Source organism: Balaenoptera borealis (genome assembly GCF_965194805.1).
Source record: "Balaenoptera borealis genome assembly, chromosome: 6".
Taxonomy (NCBI): Eukaryota; Metazoa; Chordata; class Mammalia; order Artiodactyla; family Balaenopteridae; genus Balaenoptera; species Balaenoptera borealis.
Genome location: NC_138863.1, coordinates 62,720,012 through 62,742,951, shown reverse-complemented (window position 1 = coordinate 62,742,951; position 22,940 = coordinate 62,720,012). Strand labels below are relative to the sequence as shown.

General features: G+C 35.6%; 1 protein-coding gene across 1 annotated transcript in view; it reads left to right on the top strand.

The window, feature by feature from the left end:
• Positions 1-22,940, top strand: part of UBR3 (ubiquitin protein ligase E3 component n-recognin 3) — a 240,061-nt gene that overhangs the window by 108,085 nt on the left and 109,036 nt on the right. Inside the window, 5 exon segments of the mRNA XM_082396130.1 lie at positions 5,005-5,146; positions 8,684-8,788; positions 9,869-10,042; positions 11,875-12,335; positions 16,155-16,243. Of these exon segments, the coding sequence (XP_082252256.1) occupies positions 5,005-5,146; positions 8,684-8,788; positions 9,869-10,042; positions 11,875-12,335; positions 16,155-16,243 (971 nt within the window).

The window sequence follows — 22,940 nt, the reverse complement described above, 5'->3', positions numbered from 1 at the left end:
CCAGTGAAGGGGCTTCCTAGTGTGTGGAAACCTTTCCTCCTTCACAGCTCCCTCCCCTAGATGCAGGTCCCATCCCTATTCTTTTTCTCTGTTTTTTCTTTTCTCTTTTTCCCTACCCAGGTATGTGGGGAGTTTCTTGCCTTTGGGGAAGTCTGAGGTCTTCTGCCAGCATTCAGTAGGTGTTCTGTAGGAGTTGTTCCACATGTAGATGTATTTCTGATGTGTTTGTGGGGAGGAAGGTGATCTCCATGTCTTACTCCTCCGCCATCTTGAAGGCCCCTCTCTATTTATTTATTTATTTATTTAGGCTGTGCTGGGTCTTTGTTGCTGCGTGTGGGTTTTTTCTTGTTGTGGCGAGCGGGGGCTACTCTTCGTTGCAGTGCACAGTCTTCTCATTGCGGTGGCTTCTCTTTTTGCGGAGCACGCACTCTAGGTGCGCGGGCTTCAGTAGTTGTGTCACACGGCCTCAGTAGTTGTGGCTCATGGGCTCTAGAGCATAGGCTCAGTAGTTGTGGCACATGGGCTTAGTTTCTCCATAGCATGTCGGATCTTCCCGGACTAGGGCTCAAACCCATGTCCCCTGCTTTGGCAGGCGGACTCTTAACCACTTCGCCACCAGGGAAGTCCCGCTATTGTGTCTTTAGAATCTACCTTGATGCAGGGCACTTTGTAGATAATCAGTAATTGCTAAATGAGTGAAAAGTAAGTTTCTCAAAATTTTTTTGTGCTGAGAGTTTAAGTGAAAATAAGCCATTTTCTTTGTGTGATGTTTAGACCTTTAGAATTTTAGGATCTTATTGCTGGAAAAGCCCTTCAAGATCTTCTCTCCAGCTTCTGTAGAAATGTCTTGGGAGCCATCACTGGAAGAGGGGGTTGGGCAACAGCAACAGAAGGCCTAAGAGAGTGGAGGTGGCTCATCCCGTTTTCCTCACTCCCTTCCAAATACCCCTTAATGGGCAATTCAGCTTTTAAAATGAGAAAAACAAAAACAAAAAACAACAAGAGCAAAAACAAACCAACAGTTGGAAAACCATCCATTCAATTCAGTGTTTTATATATATATATATATTTTTTTTTTTTTTTTAATTAATTTATTTATTTTTGGCTGTGTTGGGTCTTCGTTTCTGTGTGAGGGCTTTCTCTAGTTGTGGCAAGCGGGGGCCACTCCTCATTGTGGTACGTGGGCCTCTCACTGTCGTGGCCTCTCCTGTTGCGGAGCACAGGCTCCAGACGCGCAGGCTCAGTAGCTGTGGCACACGGGCTTAGCCGCTCCGCGGCATGTGGGATCTTCCCAGACCAGGGCTCGAACCCATGTCCCCTGCATTGGCAGGCAGATTCTCAACCACTGCGCCACCAGGGAAGCCCAGTGTTATATTTTACATATGAGGACATTGTGGTCCAGAGAAGTTCAGTGGAATACGTTTGTTAATGGCAGTGTTGGAACTATTGTCTAGACCATTTCCGAAAGACAAATGTGATTTTTATATAGTGGTTACTTTAAATTCAGCTGGAAAGCAAATTTTTTTGAACTGTAATTTCTGATATTTCTGTTGCTTCCCGTCTCCCATCTTGAAGGTTAATGGCTGCTGGCCCATGTTTTAAAGTATGATGTATGAGTTTATATATGTCATTTTTGTCTCAAGCTAGTCAATAATTAAGTGTTGGTTTGAGTCACTTAAAATTTTTTTTGCTGTCATGTAGCTTTTCATTTGCATTATTTCATTAATGATTTTGAAAAGAGCAGTCAGAATGATGTATTACCTGCTGCCTTGAACAAATATATAACCTTTATTTCAGAACACTTTATTAATCTAGGTGCTGCGTATTTAGGGGCCTAGTACTTAAAGCAAACAAACAAAATAAAAACTAAAAATTGCTTTTCTATGCCAAATGAAATAGAATAATTGGAACATTTAAGCATAGGCTATTGGGCTTGCTTTGAAAATTATGCTTATATGTAGCCACTATAGTATTATATCGAAACCAGTTTTTTTTTTTAAAGCAAACTTAATGGCATCCTCTTCTTGAATCATAGATGCAGTTCATTTCTCTGGTATGTAGATGGTAATTTTTTTTTTTTTTGGAACAGAGAAAGGTTTATTGCAGGGCTAAGCAAGGAGAGCTGTAAAAAACCCCAAATTCCCCCATGGTTTTCAGGGAGAAGTTTTTATAGGCAAAATTTGGGGTGAGGGCTGTAGGCTGTGTGACTTTCTTCTGGTTGGTTGGTGGTGAGGTAACAGGGTGGTGCCCCAGGAATCTTATGCTCAGCCTGAAGTCACCATCCTCCACCTGGGTGGGGGGCCCCAGTTCCTGGGTGTATGGCTATTGTCTCCATTCCCTTCACATCCCAGGGACCCTTCTTTTGCTCCATAAAGGTGACCAGGTCTGGCTCAGAGACAAGACCCAAGGAGACCAGGTTTTTATAGTTCTCTAACATCACATCCCTGTACAATTCCCATTGAGTGCTGTCCAGAAATTCCCACTCATCCTGAGAAAATTCTATGACTACATCCTGGAATGTCAACAGTCCCTGAGAAGCTGCCATTTCCTCCTCTTCTTCCTCTTGTCTGGGTCATTTTCTCATCGATATTACATTGAGGAATCACATCAGCATCTTGAGAATATGCCTTTGCTCCTAACATACCCACAGGCAGAAGGATCTTGAAATGCTGAAAAGGCCAACTTTTCCTGTCCTTGTCTCAGAAGATATTCAGGAAAAATCATCTCCTATATGGAGACCAAACTATGAGTTCATTCTTTCCTGTTTCTAGGTGTTCTTACCTCATACAGATGTCAGGAAATTCTGCTAACACGGGGTATGTGGGCTGTACTGACTTTCCCCTTCCAGACCCATGTAACAGGAAACCATGTTGCCTCTCCTTGTAATTTATTATTTTTAAGATTTTTTCCCCCCTCCCTACATGATATTTGTTTCCTCCAAGTTGAGTTTTCTACTGTTCAGTCTCTAGCTTTTATGTTAGCTGCATTCTTTGGATGTCTGATAATTCTGGCTGCTTGTGATGAGGAGCTCTCAGTGCCTTGGTGGATCTTTGTAGATTCTGAGCTTTAATGTAGTGTGATTTGGGTAGGCAGGTTTGTTGAGAAGCCCTTATGTTAGTCTCTTTAGAACTTCCTTTTTGGTTTTGTCAGATTCCTCAGAGAAGTATTTTCAAATATTGCCCAGAAGGTAATGGTCTGGCTGCCATTATTTTGTGAACTGAATGGAGTCAGAGCCTAAGTGCTCTGAGTCAAAATGCATATGATGACTTTCTTTTTTTTCTCTGTCATTTTTCTCACTTTCTACTGGCTCACATCAAGCCTGGTAATGGGGTGGAAATATGTAATATACCAGCAGTGAGGCACCTCATGTCATATGGCAATGAGCAGGGATGTCCTCCTCTTTTAAGGAAGTGATCCAACAGTTGGGAACAACAATACAGTCTGCCGTAGAGAGTGTTCCAAATGCAAGAATAATGGGACTCAAGCAGTTTGGTCCTGGCCATACCTCCTCTTATTGTTTTAGGTCAATACCATAGCTTAAGAAAACTTCAGAGACAAAGATTTCTAAGAAGAAATTTGCATAAAGAGGGTGAAATCTCAGTGGCTCTCAAAGGACACCTGGACTTTCTAGGTATACGATGATTTTAATCGCCCATCCTCCTACCCTTAACTGTGCTTGTGTTTTACCTTCTCCAGAGATGAATTCTCTAGCCAGAATTCTGTTGGGGTGGGGGAGAAGCAATTTTCATCCAATCCTCATTTTAGCCTCCTATCTCCCCAACTCCAGTTATTGAAGAACCAGGTGTTTCCAGTTTCTGAGCCTTTTGAGGATTCTGCAGTGAAATTGGGGTTGATTCTCAGCTGTCCCCATTGCCTTCCTGTGATTTGTCTTTCTTAGGTTTACTAGAGTCAACATGTATCCGTTTGCTTTCTGACTGACAAAATTTTGCATTTTTTTTTTTCGGATTTTCTTCATCCTGGTGCTTTTCATCCTATAAGAAATACCATTACTATATTTTTATTGGAGTTTTGAGTGAAAGTAAAATTAAATATTTATGTTCATTCTGTCATTTTAACTTCAAGTGCTGAATGTATAACTCACTTGCATTCTCTGGATTACTGGGTGAGGTTGAGCCTTTAAAAAAAAACTTATTAATTTCCCTTCATGATTCTTGGTATGAGATTGGTGTATGGATTATTCTTCGATGATTTTTCTGTTAGATTGTCTAAAGTTTATCAGTTCTAAAGTTTTACTTTTATATTTGGATTTTTAATCCACCTGCAGTTGAATTTTATATAGAGAGTGAAGTAGTGATTTATGTATTTTTTTTCCCCTACAGAAAACCAGCTCCAGGACTATTTATTGAACAATCCATCCTTTTCTCACTGATTTGTAATGCTAATTCTGTCATATACAATTGATCCTCATTATTTGCCAATTCTATTTTACAAATTTGGCTACTTGGTAAAATTTATGTTTATGCCCGAAATCAGTACTCGGAGCAATTTCTTGGTTAGTCACAGATCTCGATGGATATGCCGAGGGCACCTAGGTTAAAGTGGAACAAAGCAAAACTCTACCCTCTTGTTCCAGCTCATACTGTAAACATGTGTCCTTTTCATGGTCAATTTAGTGCTATGTTTTTGCATTTTTGTCCTTTGGTGATTTCGCTGTTTAAAATGGTCCCCAAGTGTAGTGCCAAAGTGCTGTTTAGTGTTCCAGAGGGCAAGAAGGCTTTGATGTGCCTTACAGAGAAAATTTGTAGTCAGATAAGCTTTGTTCAGGCTGTTATAGTGCTGTTGGCTGTGAGTTCAATGGTAATGAATCACTAATATGATACATCCAGAAAAAGGTAGAGGAAGTTATGATCTGTACCTAAGGCTATTCCAAAAAGTGCTGAGGTAACATATATATAGTGTGTGATGAAGCTATGGAATCACCATTTAAATTACATTTTAATCTTGAGTCTATCATCTAATTTTAGTTTTGTTTTATTTTTACAGTTTAAAACAGAGTGGAAAATTCCCTGGAAATCCCTGGCCTCCCTATAAGAAAAGGACGCCACTCCATCCCAGCTATAAAGGTCTCATGAGACTTTTGCACTGTAAAACTTTACACATTGTGCTATTCACTCTGCTTTACAAGGTACAGTAGTAATTTGAATAGAAAGACTCAGATTAGAATTTATTACCATAATTTTACATAAAAGTGCTAAAGGATAATATTTACATAAAAATACTATTTATAAAGCAAAGTGTATTTATATGTTTAAGATGTGTGAGGATATTTCATAATCACATATATATGAATTGTATTCTTTATGTAATTTCAAATCTAAGTTGAAAATAATAGAGCTATACCATTTTTGGGGGGAAACTATTCATCTTATCAGTTTCAGATAGGAATATTTTTTTATGGTTTCTGTGCCACAAGAAGTGAAATATTATGTGAGTACAGGAAGAATGAAATGAACAGTAGGGACCAAACAACCACCAGAATCCACTAAAGTGACAAAACTAACATGGCAGCCATAGGAGCCAGTGACCCTGTGTTTAGGCTTGTTCTCTTGGCTTTCTTCCTCTGATCAGGAATGTGACATAGAGGGATTTGAATGGGCTCCTATGTGACAACATTAAGGATTTTCTTTTGTTAAATACCTTAGAAACTCAAAAGGTGATGCTTTTACTTTTTTATTACCTAGAATTTGTTTTATCCTTGGGTCTTCTCACACAGAACTGACTTACTTATTAGGCTAACATTAGTTGTGTACTCAAAAATTGTATACATAATGTCATGGAGTATGTGTATATATATATAACAGGCATATTTATGTTCTAACCTGGATAAGAGATGAAAGACAAACTATACTCATGTTATATAGATAAAATAACTATAGACATTTATAAAGTAACTAGACACAATAAACATTATACAGTTAGATACAAAAAAAACGATTGTTTCTTCTTTCTAATTAGAATTTGAAAAATTAAAAATTAAATTAAATAAAAAAGTAAGCCTATTTGTTAGGCAAATTTACAATTACTACATATACATTACTTAAATTACTTAAGAAAATATACATTAAATTTAGTTAAGTAGACACTTTAGTTTTTTTCTTGTTTGCTGTGTAAACAAATATAGCTTTTAGATTTCTGTACCCCCTATTCTTTTTAACTCTACCCCATGACCAGTTTTTCGTTTTACTTGTAAAAATTACTCCTGTTAAAATTTTAGACATGCGCCTCAAAAAAACATCTTGAATGGTTTATTTTCATTAATTTCTAAGAGAATTATTCAGTAAAATGATTTAAAATGTTCTTTTTTTCATTAAGAAAAGTAGAATATTTTTTCTTACTAAGAAGATATTTGTGGTTTTGATTTTTTACAAATAGATATTTTTTGAATGTCTACTTAGTGCCAGATTTTGTTTCAAGTACTTTATATACACTTATATACATTACTTTGTTTAATTCTAGGAAACTTCCTTATGAGTGAAAGTTCTGTTGTTATTCTCATTTTTCAGATATGATTTTTAAGTTTTAGAGATTAAATAACTAGTTCAGATAGTGAAGCTAAGTACATGTATTGGGTTGGGCAAAAAGTTTGTGTTTTTCCGTAACATCTTACGGATAATAAATGTCAGTAATTCTTGATTTAAAAATTAAAGAAGCCTACTGCAAATGATTTGTGTCCTCTTTCAAGTTAAGTTTTTTCAACCTTTTTATTTGCTTACTGTAAAAAGAATATTTCATGAAAAATAGAAAGGCAATATTTAATTGTTGCAAGATTATTATGAACAAATTTTTTAAAATCTCAACTTTGTAATAGCTTTCATGACTTTTATGATAATAGAAGAACCTTTAATTGACATTGCATTGGCAGGTCAACTTTCTAAAAATCAGTGTCAGTAAACCATTTCATCTCCTGCCATGTTTAATATTAAAAGACTTTAATATAGAACATGTTGATAAAAATCCCCAGAAACCATTTATTTTTTTTTTGTAGTACCTAATAAAGTTTTTTCTTTTCTTAGCCTTTAAGTTACTCATTTGAAGCTGTAAGATGTAATGCCATAGGATTTCAAGCCAAAATTTATTTGATTTTAGCTAGTAATGCTTTATTTATTAAGAGGAGGCAGAGTAGTAATGATAGGCAATCCTTGGGAGTTTGAAACTGTGTTCTAGTATTGCTTGTGCTAGCTGAGTGTGTGGCTGAGCCTTGGTTTCCTCCCTGTAAAGTACTGGATTAGAAAAAATGACCTTTGTTGCCTCCCAGCCTTCAGTCCCCTCTTACTGCTGTTCTTGCTCCTCCCACTATCCGTACCACCTACCTACTATTTATTGAACACCAATTGCTAGATACTGTATGAAGCAAATTACAGATAGTAATCATGTAATCCTTGCAATAATTCTGGACTACTATTCTAGTTTTAAAGATGAGAAAACTTAAGGCCAGATGTTGCTCAAGGTCAAATAGCTAAGTATATACAGAATTTGTATAAAAAATCAGGTTTTTAAAAGGTTTTGAAAGTCTATTCTCCTCACCACTGTGCCACACAAAATATGAATGGAAAAGCCTTCTCAGTAGTCAGAATAAGCATTAAAAAGTCAGTGAACTGAAAGTCTTTATTTTTTAGTCACAATAGATTAGCTCCTAAGTGACTAAGTCCTTTCCAAGCTCCCTCTGCCGTTTGGGCAGTTTCTGCTAGGCTCAGCCTAGACTGGCCTCTTTTTTGTTCTCTTTAGTCTCATCTGCAGCTGACAATGCCACTCCCTGCAGAAGCTCTTCCTCTTACCCCTTCCATAGTTTGACCAGATGGCTTTTTTTTTTTAAATAATGAAGACAACATGATAGCTACCAGGCTGTTTTTTTCTTATGGTATTTTATGTGTCTTCTGGTTAATAGTTTGTTGCATCATATTGAATGAGTGATTGGTGTAGGTTAGCCCCAAAGTCCTGCATAAAATGTGTAAGGCTTGCACTGTGTATTCCATGTATAAGGTCAGATGTATCAGTATTTCCTTAGAGAAGCCTCTCTCCTAACCGCTTGCATTCCTTTTTCCTTTCTCACTCATATAAACCACACATTGCATACACATTTACACAACAGCACAAAACACTCAGGTTCAGAACTTTAATTTTAGAGACAGATTTTAAAAATATTAATGTTCCATAAACAATTATTTTGCTTCCAATTATATGCCAAGTACTATGCCAAACACATTTGCATGAATTATCCTATTTAACAAACATTTATCTGATATCTTTGTCATCAGCAGAAGAGTGTCAGCAACTTAGGATGTAAAATAGTCTTGTTAAATTACTTTATTAGATACTAGTATTTTTATAATAATGGTTTTAGTGGATTATGTAATGTCTTAACCTTTAGGAAATCAGTGAACTAATATTTCTGGATATTGCCTAAAATACTGTGTGATCTTGAGAGGGAACCTGTTTTACTGGTTTTAGTTTTGTCTTTTCACCAAGGTATAGCTTTACTTACGTATCTGATTATGAATTTTGTATATATATGTATATATATACATATGCATACATACACATATATATGTGTATATATATTTTAATGTACTTTCATCTATAACGTTAAAATATTTTTTGATATTTAAGTGAAATATGTTTTATGGAAAAAAGTAATTACAGGGCATTTTTTCCCTTTTTAAAGATTTTGATGGATCATCAAAATCTGTCAGAACATGTACTCTGCATGGTTTTATATCTGATTGAATTAGGACTTGAAAATTCAGCTGAAGAGGAATCAGATGAAGAGGTAAGTAGTTTCTTGTATTTTTAAATGTTAAAGTTATGACATGCCTTAATAAAAGGTTGTATGTCATCTTGAAAGGTATTTATGGATTCATCATACTCAGATGAAAATCTTCCTAAGAACTACTGGAAAAGGCCCTTTTTAATCTTCACATACATATGTTCTTTTAGAGGTTTCACTAATACATTAAACTCCATTTGTAGAATTATTGAATTTGAAATTCGTAATTCATAATACGTAGATCTAAGAAACGTGGTTAGTGCACTTTTGGTGTTATGCTAATAGCATTGATTACTGGTAAATAAGTGTTATGTTAGGAATTCAGTCTAGAAATTCTACTAATTTGATTAGGGATTAATTTTGAATAGCAAATTGTTTCTGTAAAGGTTTTAAGTTAATGGAGTAAGTATTGTTATAAGGGAGAATGTTTACTTAAGAATGCAAGTTGTTTGTTAATCTGTTTCAGGGTTTTATAAGTATCACTTACATAAAAGTAATTGTCACTACTAATTGATTTTATAATTAATTGATATTTTCCTCATCCCCTCCCTCCAAAAAGACAGAATACAACACAACGTAATAACAGCAAAAAAACAAACAAGAAAAAAACAGACAAGTAAAAAGACTAGACTGTACTTTATATTCTAAGTTGAGTCAACATATATTCTTTCATAGATATTAAAGGGTCATTACGATTCCTCTAAGACTTAAGTCAGACTTTTGGTTGATTTTTCAGACTTTCTTCTACAGTTAGTCCAAATTAGCATTATTTGACTGTATTATGAGTTATTCCTAATGGTTGATGAATAATATTCTGTACTAAGTATTTCCAAATTGAAAAATGTTTTTTTTTCTGGAGAAGCTTAGCTGACTTCCATTGGACTTACCTATATTAGTACTGAGAAATTTGTTCTAAAATTTTGTGTTTGTATTTGGTTTTATTAGCACTTTGTGATTTGTGAATGAGACTATAAGGGATTCAGGAATATGACAGGCAATAGACTATTATTTGGGCTTGTTACATTTCCATTGTACCTTAGACCAGATTGGCAAGGTTTGATATTCATTATGTTTATGTTTTAGGCATCAGTAGGTGGACCAGAACGTTGTCATGACAGTTGGTTTCCTGGTAGTAACTTAGTATTGAACATGCGACACTTTATAAATTATGTTAGAGTGAGAGTTCCAGAGACTGCTCCGGAAGTGAAGAGAGACTCACCTGCAAGTACCAGCTCTGATAGCTTGGGTTCTTTACAAGTAAGTGTAAAAGAGAGAACAAAAAAAAGGAAAGACTTTGTTATGTTGGGTTGTGTCATTTAGATCATCCTATCATATCCAAAAGAAAAATAAATGTGGTTGTAGATAACTTTAAATTGTCTTTTATTTCCTCTGATATATCTAAGCAACTTTTGCCTCACCCATCTTTTTCCTTTAATCTGCCAGAGTTCACGTCGGCCTAAAGTTCTTCAAAGAGAGGTAGATGTATATAATATTTGCATTAACTAGCAATATGGCTTTAACTGGAAATGGGGACAAATGCTGAAGTATTTGTGTGTATATGTGTGTGTTTAATTAATATGGTTAGATTAAAAAAATGTTTAACGTGTGTGTGTGTGTTTTAAATGCAGTAATTTAGGCTTAATTTTAAAGAAAATTCATATTATTGAACTTAAAAAATAATACTGCGTATTTAATAGTGGGTTTTTCTTAGTAGTGTTAGTATTTTGGGCCAATTATAAGCGGCACATTTCAGTCTGTTTACATTTAGCATTGTTACTAACATCTTAAAAATGAATGTTTCCTAAATCAAAATAAATTTAATCTTTAGTTGCTGGTGGCATGCCCATTCACAACTTTTTTTTTTTGCTCCTATGGCAGTTAATTAACTTTGATAAAATAAGCCCACAGAAATCTTAAACTCCATATATTGTGTATTTGGACTCATTTTGAAAATCAGCTCTCTCATTGCATGTAGCTTAATTAATTTATAGAAAGCAGAAATGAAAAATCTTGATATGACAGGACAAGTAACTAAACTTAAATACCTCTAATTCCTACAATATAGATTTTTGCAAGTGAAGAACATTGAATCAGACATTTCTTGTTGAAGAGTCCATTTGTAGGAACTTTCTTTGTCTTTGACAATATGTTTTTGCTGTGAACACCATAAAGAATTTTGATTAAAATATTGGAATCTATAAGCGGCAGCCTTTGCCTCTAATGCTGGTAGAGAGTACATTGAAAAACAGCTTGGATGTTAAAAAAAAATAATGTATGTTATAATTTAGCTCATAAAAAGCTCAACTGATTGAAGCATCCTTTCTATGCTTGCTTAAAAAAAATTAATGAAATCCATTAAACTAACTTGTATCTTAATTAAAAGATGATTTCTAAGAGCCCTAATGCAGTTTGACTGCTTTAGCAAAAAAGGCTAGTTTGAAGATAAATTATTGAGAAAAATGGTTTTAAAAAATCTGTTCAAATAACAAATTATAGTGATATTTAAATATGAAAGAGATTAGTTTGATTTTTCATCTCTATATTTCATTTCAGTAACTTAAAGCATTTGTGTTAGAATTAATTTTCAAACTTTTGAAGTTCCTTAAAAATGAAATTAATTAGCAGTTCAGATTCATTAACTTGGAAAAAAATTAATTTATAATTTTCTTAAGTGGAAGATATCGTGGTCTTCTGGAAGTTGGTAAAGAGTATAGTATTCTTGACGAATGTTGGATAGAATAGCTTTTATTCCTTTAATCTGATGAAGGACTTTGTTTATGATTCCTCTTTAATATGGCTGTAGAAACTCCTCAAGCTTTGTCTATTTTCCCTAGTAGGTAGGCCCAGGAGGTTGTAAAAGAGGTGTTACTGTGGATAATCGCCTTTCTCCTTGATGTTTCCAGGTTGAGTGGGACTAAGTATATTTGAGAGAAGTGAAGAGACAGATTTACTTTAAGAGCAAATCTATTAAATAAATCTTTGGATGAAACTTTGAACATTCCCTTTTGAAAATGTAGTACTAATATGGTTTTAAACTTGACACTGAATAACTTCTCTTGATTTTTCTTTCTTTCTCTTTTGAACGGTAGAATTCTGGTACAGCTCAAGTTTTCAGCTTAGTAGCAGAGCGTAGAAAGAAGTTTCAGGAGATCATCAATCGCAGTAGCAGTGAAGCAAATCAGGTGGTTCGTCCTAAAACTTCAAATAAATGGTCTGCACCTGGTTCAGCTCCACAGTTAACTACAGCCATTTTGGAAATTAAAGAAAGCATATTGTCTTTGTTAATTAAACTTCACCACAAACTCTCAGGAAAACAAAACTCCTACTATCCTCCCTGGCTTGATGACATAGAAATTTTAATCCAACCGGAAATACCTAAATATAGTCATGGAGATGGTATAACTGCAGTAGAAAGAATTTTACTAAAAGCTGCATTGCAAAGCAGAATGAACAAACGCATCATTGAAGAGATATGTAGAAAAGTGACCCCTCCTGTACCACCCAAAAAGATCACTGCTGCAGAGAAGAAAACACTGGACAAAGAAGAAAGGTAGTTTTTATTTTTAATGCTTTAAACTAATGTATGGTACAGTTGAAGATTTTATATTACCACCCCCCATCCCCACTTTTGGCCATCTGAGGCTAATCACCTGGATGTTTATCAGCTGATTAGTTTGTAAGATAAATGGAATCAAAGATAGTCAGTGCTTGTGCGTTTAGCATGCTTGAGTTGGTTGAGTTATCATTTACATTTAGAATACACATGGTGACAGCCATATGTATTCTAAATGTAAATGTACATGTATGTATTTAAAGGTGAGCTGTAGAGTGCGTAGCTCATTGTTTTAATTAAAGAAACATACTGAAACTTATAAGTTTATTATAAGTTTATGAAGGAGTAGTATAGGAGACCAAACATATTCTATCAGTGCTATTATTATTTAAACATTTTTGGAGGTCTCATATGTCTTTGAGCATCTACGGCACATTTTTGTTTGTTTCCATTTCTTCCTTGATGACGAATTTTTGTCCTTTGAGGATGGGTTTAATTTTTAAAACCTTTTTATTTTGAAGAAATCTCAAACTTACAGAAATGTTTCAAGGATAATACAGTGAACTTCCTGGATCATTTCAGAGTAAGTTGCTTTACCCTGGAATACTTTAGTGCGTGTTTTTTAGGAATAAGGTCGTTTTCTTACCTAATCAGAATACACCTTTCAAAATAAGGGAATCAACATTTTATTTAGTACGATAAAATCCTTAGATCCCAAGTTTTGACAGTTGTCCCAGTAACGTGTCTCAGAGCAAAAAGATCCAGTCCAGAATCACTCATTGCATTTTGTTGTCATGTTTGTTTGGTCTCCTTCAGCATGGAATAGTTTCCTCAGTTTTTCCTTTATTTTCTTGACCTTGGCACTTTTGAAGATTATAGAGCAATAGACACTGTAGAATGTCCCTCAATTTGGGCTTGTCTCCTTTCCCATTATGTTTGGATTCAGGTGATGCACCTTTGAGAGGAATATCAAGGAAGTGTTGCTGGGGAGTTGCCTGGTGGCCTAGTGGTTAGTATTCCGGGCTTTCACTGCCATGGCCTGGGTTCAATCCCTGGTTGGGGAACTAAGATCCTGCAAGTTGCGCGGCCTGGCCAAAAAAAAAAAAGGAAGTGTTGCTGTTTTTTTTTGACTGCATCCCATCAGGTGTCACATGATTTTAATTTGTTTCATTACTGGTGATTAACTTTGATCACTTGATTATGAGGGTGTCTGTTAGACTTCTTCACTGTCAAGTTACCCTTAGTAACTTTCCTCTCTTTTTTCCCCCCTTTGTAATTAATATGTAATTTGTGGGGAGATACTTTGAGATGCCGCAATATCCTGATCTCCATCGACTTTCAGTTTATTCATTTATTTACTTATATCAGTTTGGAGTTATGGATTCCTATTTTATTTTATGGGTTATAATTTCTTCCTCATTAATCATTTTGATGCTCAAATTGTTCTAGATTTGACCAGTGGGAGTCCCTTCAAGCTGGTTTCTGTGTTCTTTGGATTTCTCCCCACCATTCTTTGAGCATTTTCAATTATTTTCTGGGTCAAGAAGATAGCCCAGGTTCATCTTGTGTTTGGTATTAGCCATTTCTCCAAAGAGTCCTGGTTCCTTTTAGTAAAGAATCTTATTTGGAAACCACAGTCCACGTGCTCATTCTAATGAGCTCATTCACAGACCCTGTTAGTGGGCAAAATGTGTGTGTATGGGGGGGGATAAAGGGAGGGGAGAGAGAGTTATTAAAAACTATGACTGTGAGTTCAACCTGATAATCCCAATTCTAATCCAACACCATAGGATTTATTCTTCTTTTCCTTCTTTTCATAATTGTAATTCTCTTCTCCCATAGTGAGAAACCTGGCCCCTATAATCCTTAATATGTATTAATTTTTGATTAATTCCCTTGTGTATAACCAATTTCTTGTAACTTTCCCCCACACGAATGCCCTCCTGTGCCAGGCTGTTGGGTCTTGACACCCTGTCCTAGGCCACTGTGCCACCTTCCATGTTCAGGAAGGAAAGAGAGCACAGGAGTGGTTTTTAATTTTTTGAAATGGCTAATGTCATTGAGAGTCCAGTTTGATGAGTAAGGTGAGTGATCAACCTGGATAATAATATATTGGCTTAAAATATAAAATATAATATAAAAAATAAGAGTTGTATTTATAAATTAGGTAATAAAGTGGTTTTCTTAAGTGGGGCCTAAATTACATTTAAAGTAAATGTTAGAAAAGGAGTGTTAAAAATCTCTTGAACTTTATTGGCAAAATTATGTAACTTTTCATGGTAAGCTGGACCACAGTACTTGATTTTATAGACGTTTGTGATTATCTCCACTAAATGGGTCAGAGCGGATGTGTGAATAATCTAAAAATTACCATCAGCATTCCATTCTTCTAAATTCTATATTCTATATCCTTTAATCATTTCAGACTAATAGCAGAATTCTTTCATGTTTCCCATAGAAATTACTTCATAGAATCTCAGTTTAATAAAATTCTTTTGTAGTATATAGATATAATAAATGGTCACTAAAAGAAACTGCTATAGTATACTCCATCCATTATGTTTTTAATGTCCTTTGTATCATGGGATATGATAAATCCCTTTTTGAGTTTAGTTCAAGTAAAAAGTTTATCTCTCCCAATGAGTTAATATATAACTTATAACCTTTTTCTTCTTCCTCTCCCTCCTCTCTTGTTTTGAATTACTGTATTAACCTTACCTTGCTGGGGGTAGAATTTTATGCTTATTAGTATTTCTAGCATCTTTAAATGTAGGGAAGCCTATCTCCTGTCTTTATTAGTTTACTTTTATTTTCTTATACTTATGTTATAGTCATTTTTTTTCTTTTTCAACTAGCCTCAAATTAAAATGCTCTTTGGAAGTAGATAAGGGATAATTAATAAATAGAATAAAGTGAATTAATCCAAAGGAATATTTACGCTTAGATTTGGAATATAGTTTTATCTTTATCTTATATTTGAGACTCTTTCATATTCTTTTACTTCAAACAAAATAAACCAAACTTGGAATATTTCCTAGTAGAAACTGGAAAACTTCCTGGCTTTTTGCTATTTCTCTTTTAGGAAGAGACCTGTTCTTAAGGTAACAGTAAATCTGACTATTCTTTTTTTAAAAAATTAATTAATTAATAAATTAATATTTGCTGCATCGGGTCTTAGTTTCGGCACATGGGATCTTTTGTTGCGGTGTGCGGGCTTCTCTCTAGTTGTGGCGTGTGGGTTCCAGAACGCGCGGGCTCAGTTGCCTGGCAGCATGTGGGATCTTAGTTCCCCAACCAGGGATCGAACCCGCGTCCCCTGCACTGGAAGGGGGATTCTTAACCACTGGACCACCAGGGAAGTCCCCTAAATCTGACCATTCTTAACTTTTAGATTCTGTTCATAGCTTAACATAATAGTTTCTTCTAGCAATGAGTTTGCTATTATTTGTACCTGGGGTTAAATTGTGGATTCCTAGCTAAAACTCTTCTTGTTCTTGCTATGAACTGACATATATTTAGGAAATTGTGTTGTTGGACATCCAAATTTTCTATCTACTTTAATTATTATTTCACATTTTAAAGTAAATCGTGGCTTTTATTTTTACCTATTTAAGCCCAGTGATTTTCAAACTATTTTAAAGCAGCAGAATCCTTTTAAGGACAGTAAAATTTTACCTGAAATTTAATACATAGTACAGAAAATTGGTTGTTCTTAACTGTGTGCCGGGGGCCTTTCATACATTATATACTCCTGAAAGATAGTAGGTATGTCTTAAGCACGTCTGGTACTTATCACTTTATTTCTGTTTAATGTAGGCGACAAAAGGCCAGAGAGAGGCAGCAGAAATTGCTTGCAGAATTTGCTTCACGACAGAAAAGCTTCATGGAAACTGCAATGGATGTTGGTAAGTCAAAATTTATTAGTTTAGAACTCTCATACTTACAGTTATTACCTTAGGGATTATCTAGTCCAATCATCCACCAGTTTTTAACATTACAGACAGATGATTTCTGGTCTTTATTTAAACAATAGAGTGATGGAAGATCAGACCTTAATTATAGACAGTCCATTCTGTTGTTGAGTAGCTACAGTTGTTAGAAAGTTCTTCCTGATGGTAGTAATACAGTATTCTTCTGCTGCTTTCTTCTGTTAAACTGTCCTTTAGATTTGTGAGGTTCATCAATATGAATTTAGTTATTCTGATTTTTTCCTGTGAAATTATTCTAAGATCCTTAAAATACTTTTCAGATACTTTCAGTGTCTCTTCCTGCCGCCCACCCCTTCACTATTTCTTAAAATCAGGTGCACTTCTCACTTCCATTAGGATTAGCATTAGCATTTGTACAATGAGAGAGGATGCCATTTCCCTGTGTGATGGTAGATTGCTATGAGTAATCTTTCACAAACATAGGAGAAATAGATTAAATCTCAATTAATCTCAGTCTTCAGTTAACCAGGATACTCCCTTCCCTGACTATTACTTGCATTTCATTGATTTCTCTCTTTCTTTTAACTTTTAGACAAAAATGCTGAAAGAAAATACACTGAAGTTGTGCCTTTAGTTAAAATATATACACATATGTGCATTCAGACATGCAAATACAGTCTCATGCACATAAGCACATGCAACTAAAGTTATATATATATATTAACTAATGTTCAATATATAACTAATGTTCAGAAGAGGTGTGAAGAGGAGGGTCAGTCCAGATTTAGCATAATGTGTTCTAAGCCATCAACAGTAGAGTTTATGTTCAGGACATAACTTTCATGTAAAGTATACTAAATTCTGTTTATTGGATTAACTTGCTATCAGTTGACTTTCTTATAAGAAATAGGAAGATTTAGTTCATTGACACTGCTTTCACTTTTTCCATTGTGTTTTCTTTTCCTTCTTTCCAAAAATTAATAATTATATATAATTCTTGGTTTTCACAGATTAAAGATAATTGTAGTAAGTGTTACAATTAAGTGTTCTATTAAGTGTTCTATCTATAGCCAGTTTCTTCGTATCTCTTCATATAAAATGAACTAATAAGCACCCCTATTTTTCATTTTTCTTTTCCTTATCTCTACCTTCTACATTTTATTAGTTACTTCTTTTCTTTTCAATTAAGGTTGCCAACATTTTGTTTTGCAGTTGCAGTCAAGTCTTCCATCCAAAGGTTTATTCTAAACGTTGAAAAACAGTTAAGATAACTTTTTGAATGTTGTTGAATACAGGGCTAAAAGATAACCTAGTATTCATTTACTTTTTTTGAGTTCAGTGGCCTGACTCCTAGCGCACTTTAAGGAGATTGTGTTTAGTATATAGCCTCTTTTCTCACAGTCTTGCAATTGCTAAAACCATACCATCCTTTATTCATTTCTGTTTGGGCCATTACTTTGTTATATTGTCTTTTGTTTCTCCTGAAGTTTCCAACGGCCTTTTTTTCGAACTAACATGCCTGTATGATATCCCTGTTATTCTGCCCACTCAGTCATACTGTCCTTTGCGTGGAATTCTGTCCCAGTCTGGTCCATGGCTCTGTAGGCATGCTCTGCGGCCGTTACCTTAGGAGTTTCCTCTTATCATGTTGATCTGGGGCTTCCTGCATCTTATGTCTTTTTGGGAGTCTTGTTTATTGGAGTGCAGCCTCAAGTGTATTCCCAATAATGCTTGTGCTGGAAGCTAAACTTTCTGATTCTTTAGATTTCCAGATGGAACTCTGGTTTGCTCTCACGCTTGATTGTTAATTTGGATGAACATAAAATTCCCCGTTGATACACATTTTCTGTTACAACTGTTAAAGCAATACTCCCTTGTCTTTTGCCATTAATTTGATAAGAAGTATGGTGGTCGTTTGATTCTTATTCATTTGTGGGTGAGCATTTTTTTCCCTTTCCTGTGACACTTTTATAATTGTTTGATCTTTAGAGATCTGAAGTTTTATGATATGTATCTAGGTGGATCTTTTTTCATTCTCCTTAGTTAGTACTTAATGGACCTTTTCGGTCTGAAGATTCACGTATCAGAAGCTCTGAGAAAAATTTTTCCTGTGATTTTCTTGATAACTAATATAGCCATCTTCCAAGATGACCCTTGATCCATACCTCCTAGTATTTATGCCCTGTGTAGTCTTCTCTGACATTGTGCCAGAATTGGTATACCTGATCACTGGGATATGGCAGAACTGATGGTATGTCATTTCTGAGATTAGGTTATGAAAGATACTATGGCTTCTCTCTTGATGGCTTTTCTTGCTCTTGGATTACTCATTCTGGGGAAAGCCAACTGCCATGTTGTGAGCAGCCCTATGGAAAGGCCTGTGTGGTTAGGGACTGAGGCCTCTGGCCAACAGTCATGTGACTGAACTTGGATGTGAAAGTGCCAGCCCCATTCAAGTTTTCAGATGAATACTGCCCAGCTGTTACTTTGATAGCAATCTCATGAGAGATGCCGAGCCAGAACCATCAGCTAAGCTGCTCCCAGACTCCTGACCCTCAGAAACTGTGTGAGATAATAAATGTTGTTTTTTTTTTTTTAAAGTTTTTTTTTTTAATTTTTTTAAAAAAATTTATTTATTTATTTATTTATGGCTGTGTTAGGTCTTCATTTCTGTGCGAGGGCTTTCTCTAGTTGTGGCAAGCGGGGGCCACTCTTCATCGCGGTGCGCGGGCCTCTCACTATCGCGGCCTCTCTTGTTGCGGAGCACAGGCTCCAGACGCGCAGGCTCAGTAATTGCGGCTCACGGGCCCAGCTGCTCCGTGGCATGTGGGATCTTCCCAGACCAGGGCTCGAACCCGTGTCCCCTGCATTGGCAGGCAGACTCTCAACCACTGCACCACCAGGGAAGCCCATAAATGTTGTTTTAAGCCACTGAATTTTGTGGTAATTTGTGAAACAGCAATAGGAAACTATTATAATACTTTTCTCCTTATATTTTCTTTATTCTCTTTTGGTGGGACTCTCACTACTTGGATATTGGATCTCCTGGATTGATCTTTTAATCTTTTATGTCTTTTTTTTTAATACATCTTTATTGGAGCATAACTGCTTTGCAATGTTGTGTTAGTTTCTGCTGTACAGCAAAGTGAATCAGCTATATGCATACATATATCCCCATATCTCCTCCCTCTTGCGCCTCCCTCCCACCCTCCTATCCCACCCCTCTAGGTGGACACAAAGCCCTGAGCTGATCTCCCTGTGCTATGCAGTAGCTTCCTACTAGCTATCTATTTTACATTTGGTAGTGTAGATATGTCAATGCTACTCTCTCACTACCTCCCAGCCTCCCCTTCCCCCTGTGTTCTCAAGTCCGTTCTCAACGTCTGCATCTTTATTCCTGCCCTACCACTAGGTTCATCAGTTATATCTTTTTTATATCATGTATTCTTTTTGCTTTACATGCCTAGAGGTTTCTTCTCTTCAATATCTTGGTCTTACTTTGTCTATAGAATTTTTTCTCAAATCTTTCTGAATGTCTCTCTCTCTCTTTCTCAATTATCCTTTATCCTTCTAAATTGCTTAGAAATTTAAGTTAGTCTTTCATGTTGTTAGTTTTCCTTATTTGCCTGATAATCCTTGACTCTCCTGGAAAGGTGGTCTGGGTAGTTAATTTGGGTTTACCCTGAGTTTTCCTTATTTGCCTGATAATCCTTGACTCTCCTGGAAAGGTGGTCTGGGTAGTTAATTTGGGTTTACCCTGCTGAGGTCTAAGTAGGTTTGATTCTAGTAATTCTCTTTAGCCTGAGTATGGATGAGGCGTGTCGACTGTCGGACTTAGATTTTGGTGGGAGGACTGCAGACTACTCTGTTTGGGCCCCCAGATGTTAACACGCAATTAGAAACCCCAGTGCTCTCCAAGTGACTTGTTCAGTTCCTCTGGAGAAAAATAGTCTTTTTTTCCTCCGTGAGGTAAATGTCAAATTATCTGAGTGCTCTGTCAGTCAAAGTTGGAGAGGGAATTGGGGTGCTGAGTAGTGAAGTTCTGTATATGGACTTCTGATTAATTACTCTGTTTTCAGAGTCGCTTAATACTTATGACTCCTATCCTCTGCCTCACCGACTGATTCTGAGCCCAGAGTTGACATTCTTCAAATGGACAGATCAATTCTTCCTTTCTGTAACTTTCTCATAATACATAAGTGGTTGCAGCTTTTATGACTTTCTTTCATTGTCAGCATGTCTCCATCTTCTCCAATCTTTTGGAAATTTTATTGACATTTCTTATTTGTTGGTTGGTGAAACTCTCTTCCACAACTCCATCCTTTTTCTATATTCTTGTGGAAATATTTCTTTATGTATTTCTCTACTTTTATTTCAGTGGTTTTTTAGAAGGAATGGAGACAAAAGCCTGTGCTGAGTCTGCAGTCTTGATTAGATACTTACTAATATTTGTTATTATAATATATAAAGTTAAAATTTCTGTTATTACAAAAACATTAAATTTTTATTATAGAAACTTAGAAAACACATATAATCAAAAATAAGAAAATAATATTATATTTTTACTATCAGATTTCCTAACCTAGGCTGTATCCTTACAAATCTTTTTCTGAGTATATATGTATATAAATGCTTTTTTTTTTTTAAACCAAAATGAGTTAATTTCACACATGCTGTTTATTCTTATGAAAAATTTCAAACATACAGAAAAGCTGAAGGAATAGTATTATAAATTCCCATGTACCACTATAACCCTCCCCTAGTTAACATTTTTCTTTATTTGTTCTTTTCCTCTCTTTCTGTCTGTCTCTACTAAATGAAGTAAGTTATAGACATCATGACACTTTACTCCTAAATACTTCAACATACGTGTCCTAGGATTGAGAATATTCTCCTACTCAAGCACAATACATCATATGTAAGAAAATTACTTTTTCTTTCAAAGTAAATAGCTTCAAATACCAACCTGGATATTATGTTAAACAATGAAATCATTGAATTAAGTTTAAAAAATTTAAAATTGTTTACAGATCATTTTGTCCTTCGGTAATTCTACTAAGGGTATGTAGTCAAAAGCTCTGTGTTCTGAAGTCACTTGAGAGCAGTCTTTTGGGGGGAGGTAGTGTAACCAGTTTGATGTACAGTTTGGTTTGTTTGTTTGTTGGCAACCTTAGGAACTAAGAAAAAAAGCTTAGTTAATACTGCTTTTAGAAATTGTTTTTATCTGTTGCCTCCCACTCCCAAGTGAGACAGAACAACAACAGTTTTCTAAGGAATTGATTAAGCAAAGTATCCAGAGGATGTTAGGTAGTACTGTCTTGAATAGGAGAATGGCCACCGCATTCCCTGAGGAGACTGGAGGGAAGAGGGAAAGAGTGGATGGAGATAGAGGTAAGTTCCATTAGGGGCAGGGGAAGTGGGAAGTTCAGGTGATCACTCAGTTGCTTCAGTTTTCAGGGCTAAGTAAAACATGAGTTCTGCTGAGTGAAAAGAATGCCACCTGAGGTTTGGAATAGTTGCTAATGAGAGTGGGAGATGTTGCTCACCCAGGCTAAGTATAAAAATTGATAAGCAATGCTTAGGAACCAGTTATGTTCACAATCATATATTTGAATGTCATTAGTCTGCAAAGTTATTGACTCGCTGTCCTAAATCTTACTACTTTTTGGAAGGTTTGATCTTTTTTGGCAGTAGCCAGGGCACAGGAACAACAATTGAGGGATCAGGCAGACATGATTGCTAGCAAACAGAGGCAATTCACAGAAGCCATCAGGATAATGGGCTCCGCTCTCTCCTAGTCCCGGTTCTTGCATGCTGCAGTGGTGACAGGTGAGGTAATATAGATTCATGAGCATTTGGTTTATTTATGTTGCTTATGGCCATGCCAGTGGGATTCTGGACCATTCAGATTTGCATATTCCTTTTATTTATATCTCACTCCCTTCCCAAAGAGATCTGTTTGACCCCTAGAACCTGTTTGAGATCCCATTTTCATACAATGCCCAAGATAAAAATTACAGAGTTGTATGTCTCACTGCCTCTGATTACTCTGCTTATTTACATCTGATATTATGTATTATAATATTATTAACACATGAAGCAGGGCCCACACCTGAGGTACTATTTAGCAGTAATACAGACACAATTTAATCTCAGTCCAGTCCTCTGCTTTATTTGTCAGATACCTTTTGTCTTCTTGCCTTATTTCCCATCTGTGTTGTAAATGTAAGCATTCTGTAGTTGCTTCTTTCTTATTTTGCCTTTATCTTTGTGTATGAGGGATGTTCTCCCAAGATTTCTAGTCTAGTAACATGTAGAGTATTTCGAATTTATAACATACAGTACTTTACAAGTCCTCTAATCAAATATTGTACATCATTAGGTAAAAATTTAAGGACAAATGCTTTTCTCTCTGAATGCAACAGATTTCTACTCTGTGATTAGTACTCTTATATGTTGATAATGCCTTTTTGTAGTTATCAAATTTTCTATATGAAAAGACTCCCTCTGCAATTCCTTCTGTCTTTGTCTCCTGATTACTATACCCCATTATTTGTTTTTACTAGCCATCTAGGTATAGAAGTCAGGATGTTAGACCTTGATTCATTAAGGCTTATCAGATAGATATGACTGAAATCCAACATAATTGTTTCAAGTGAGAGTTTAGATGCTT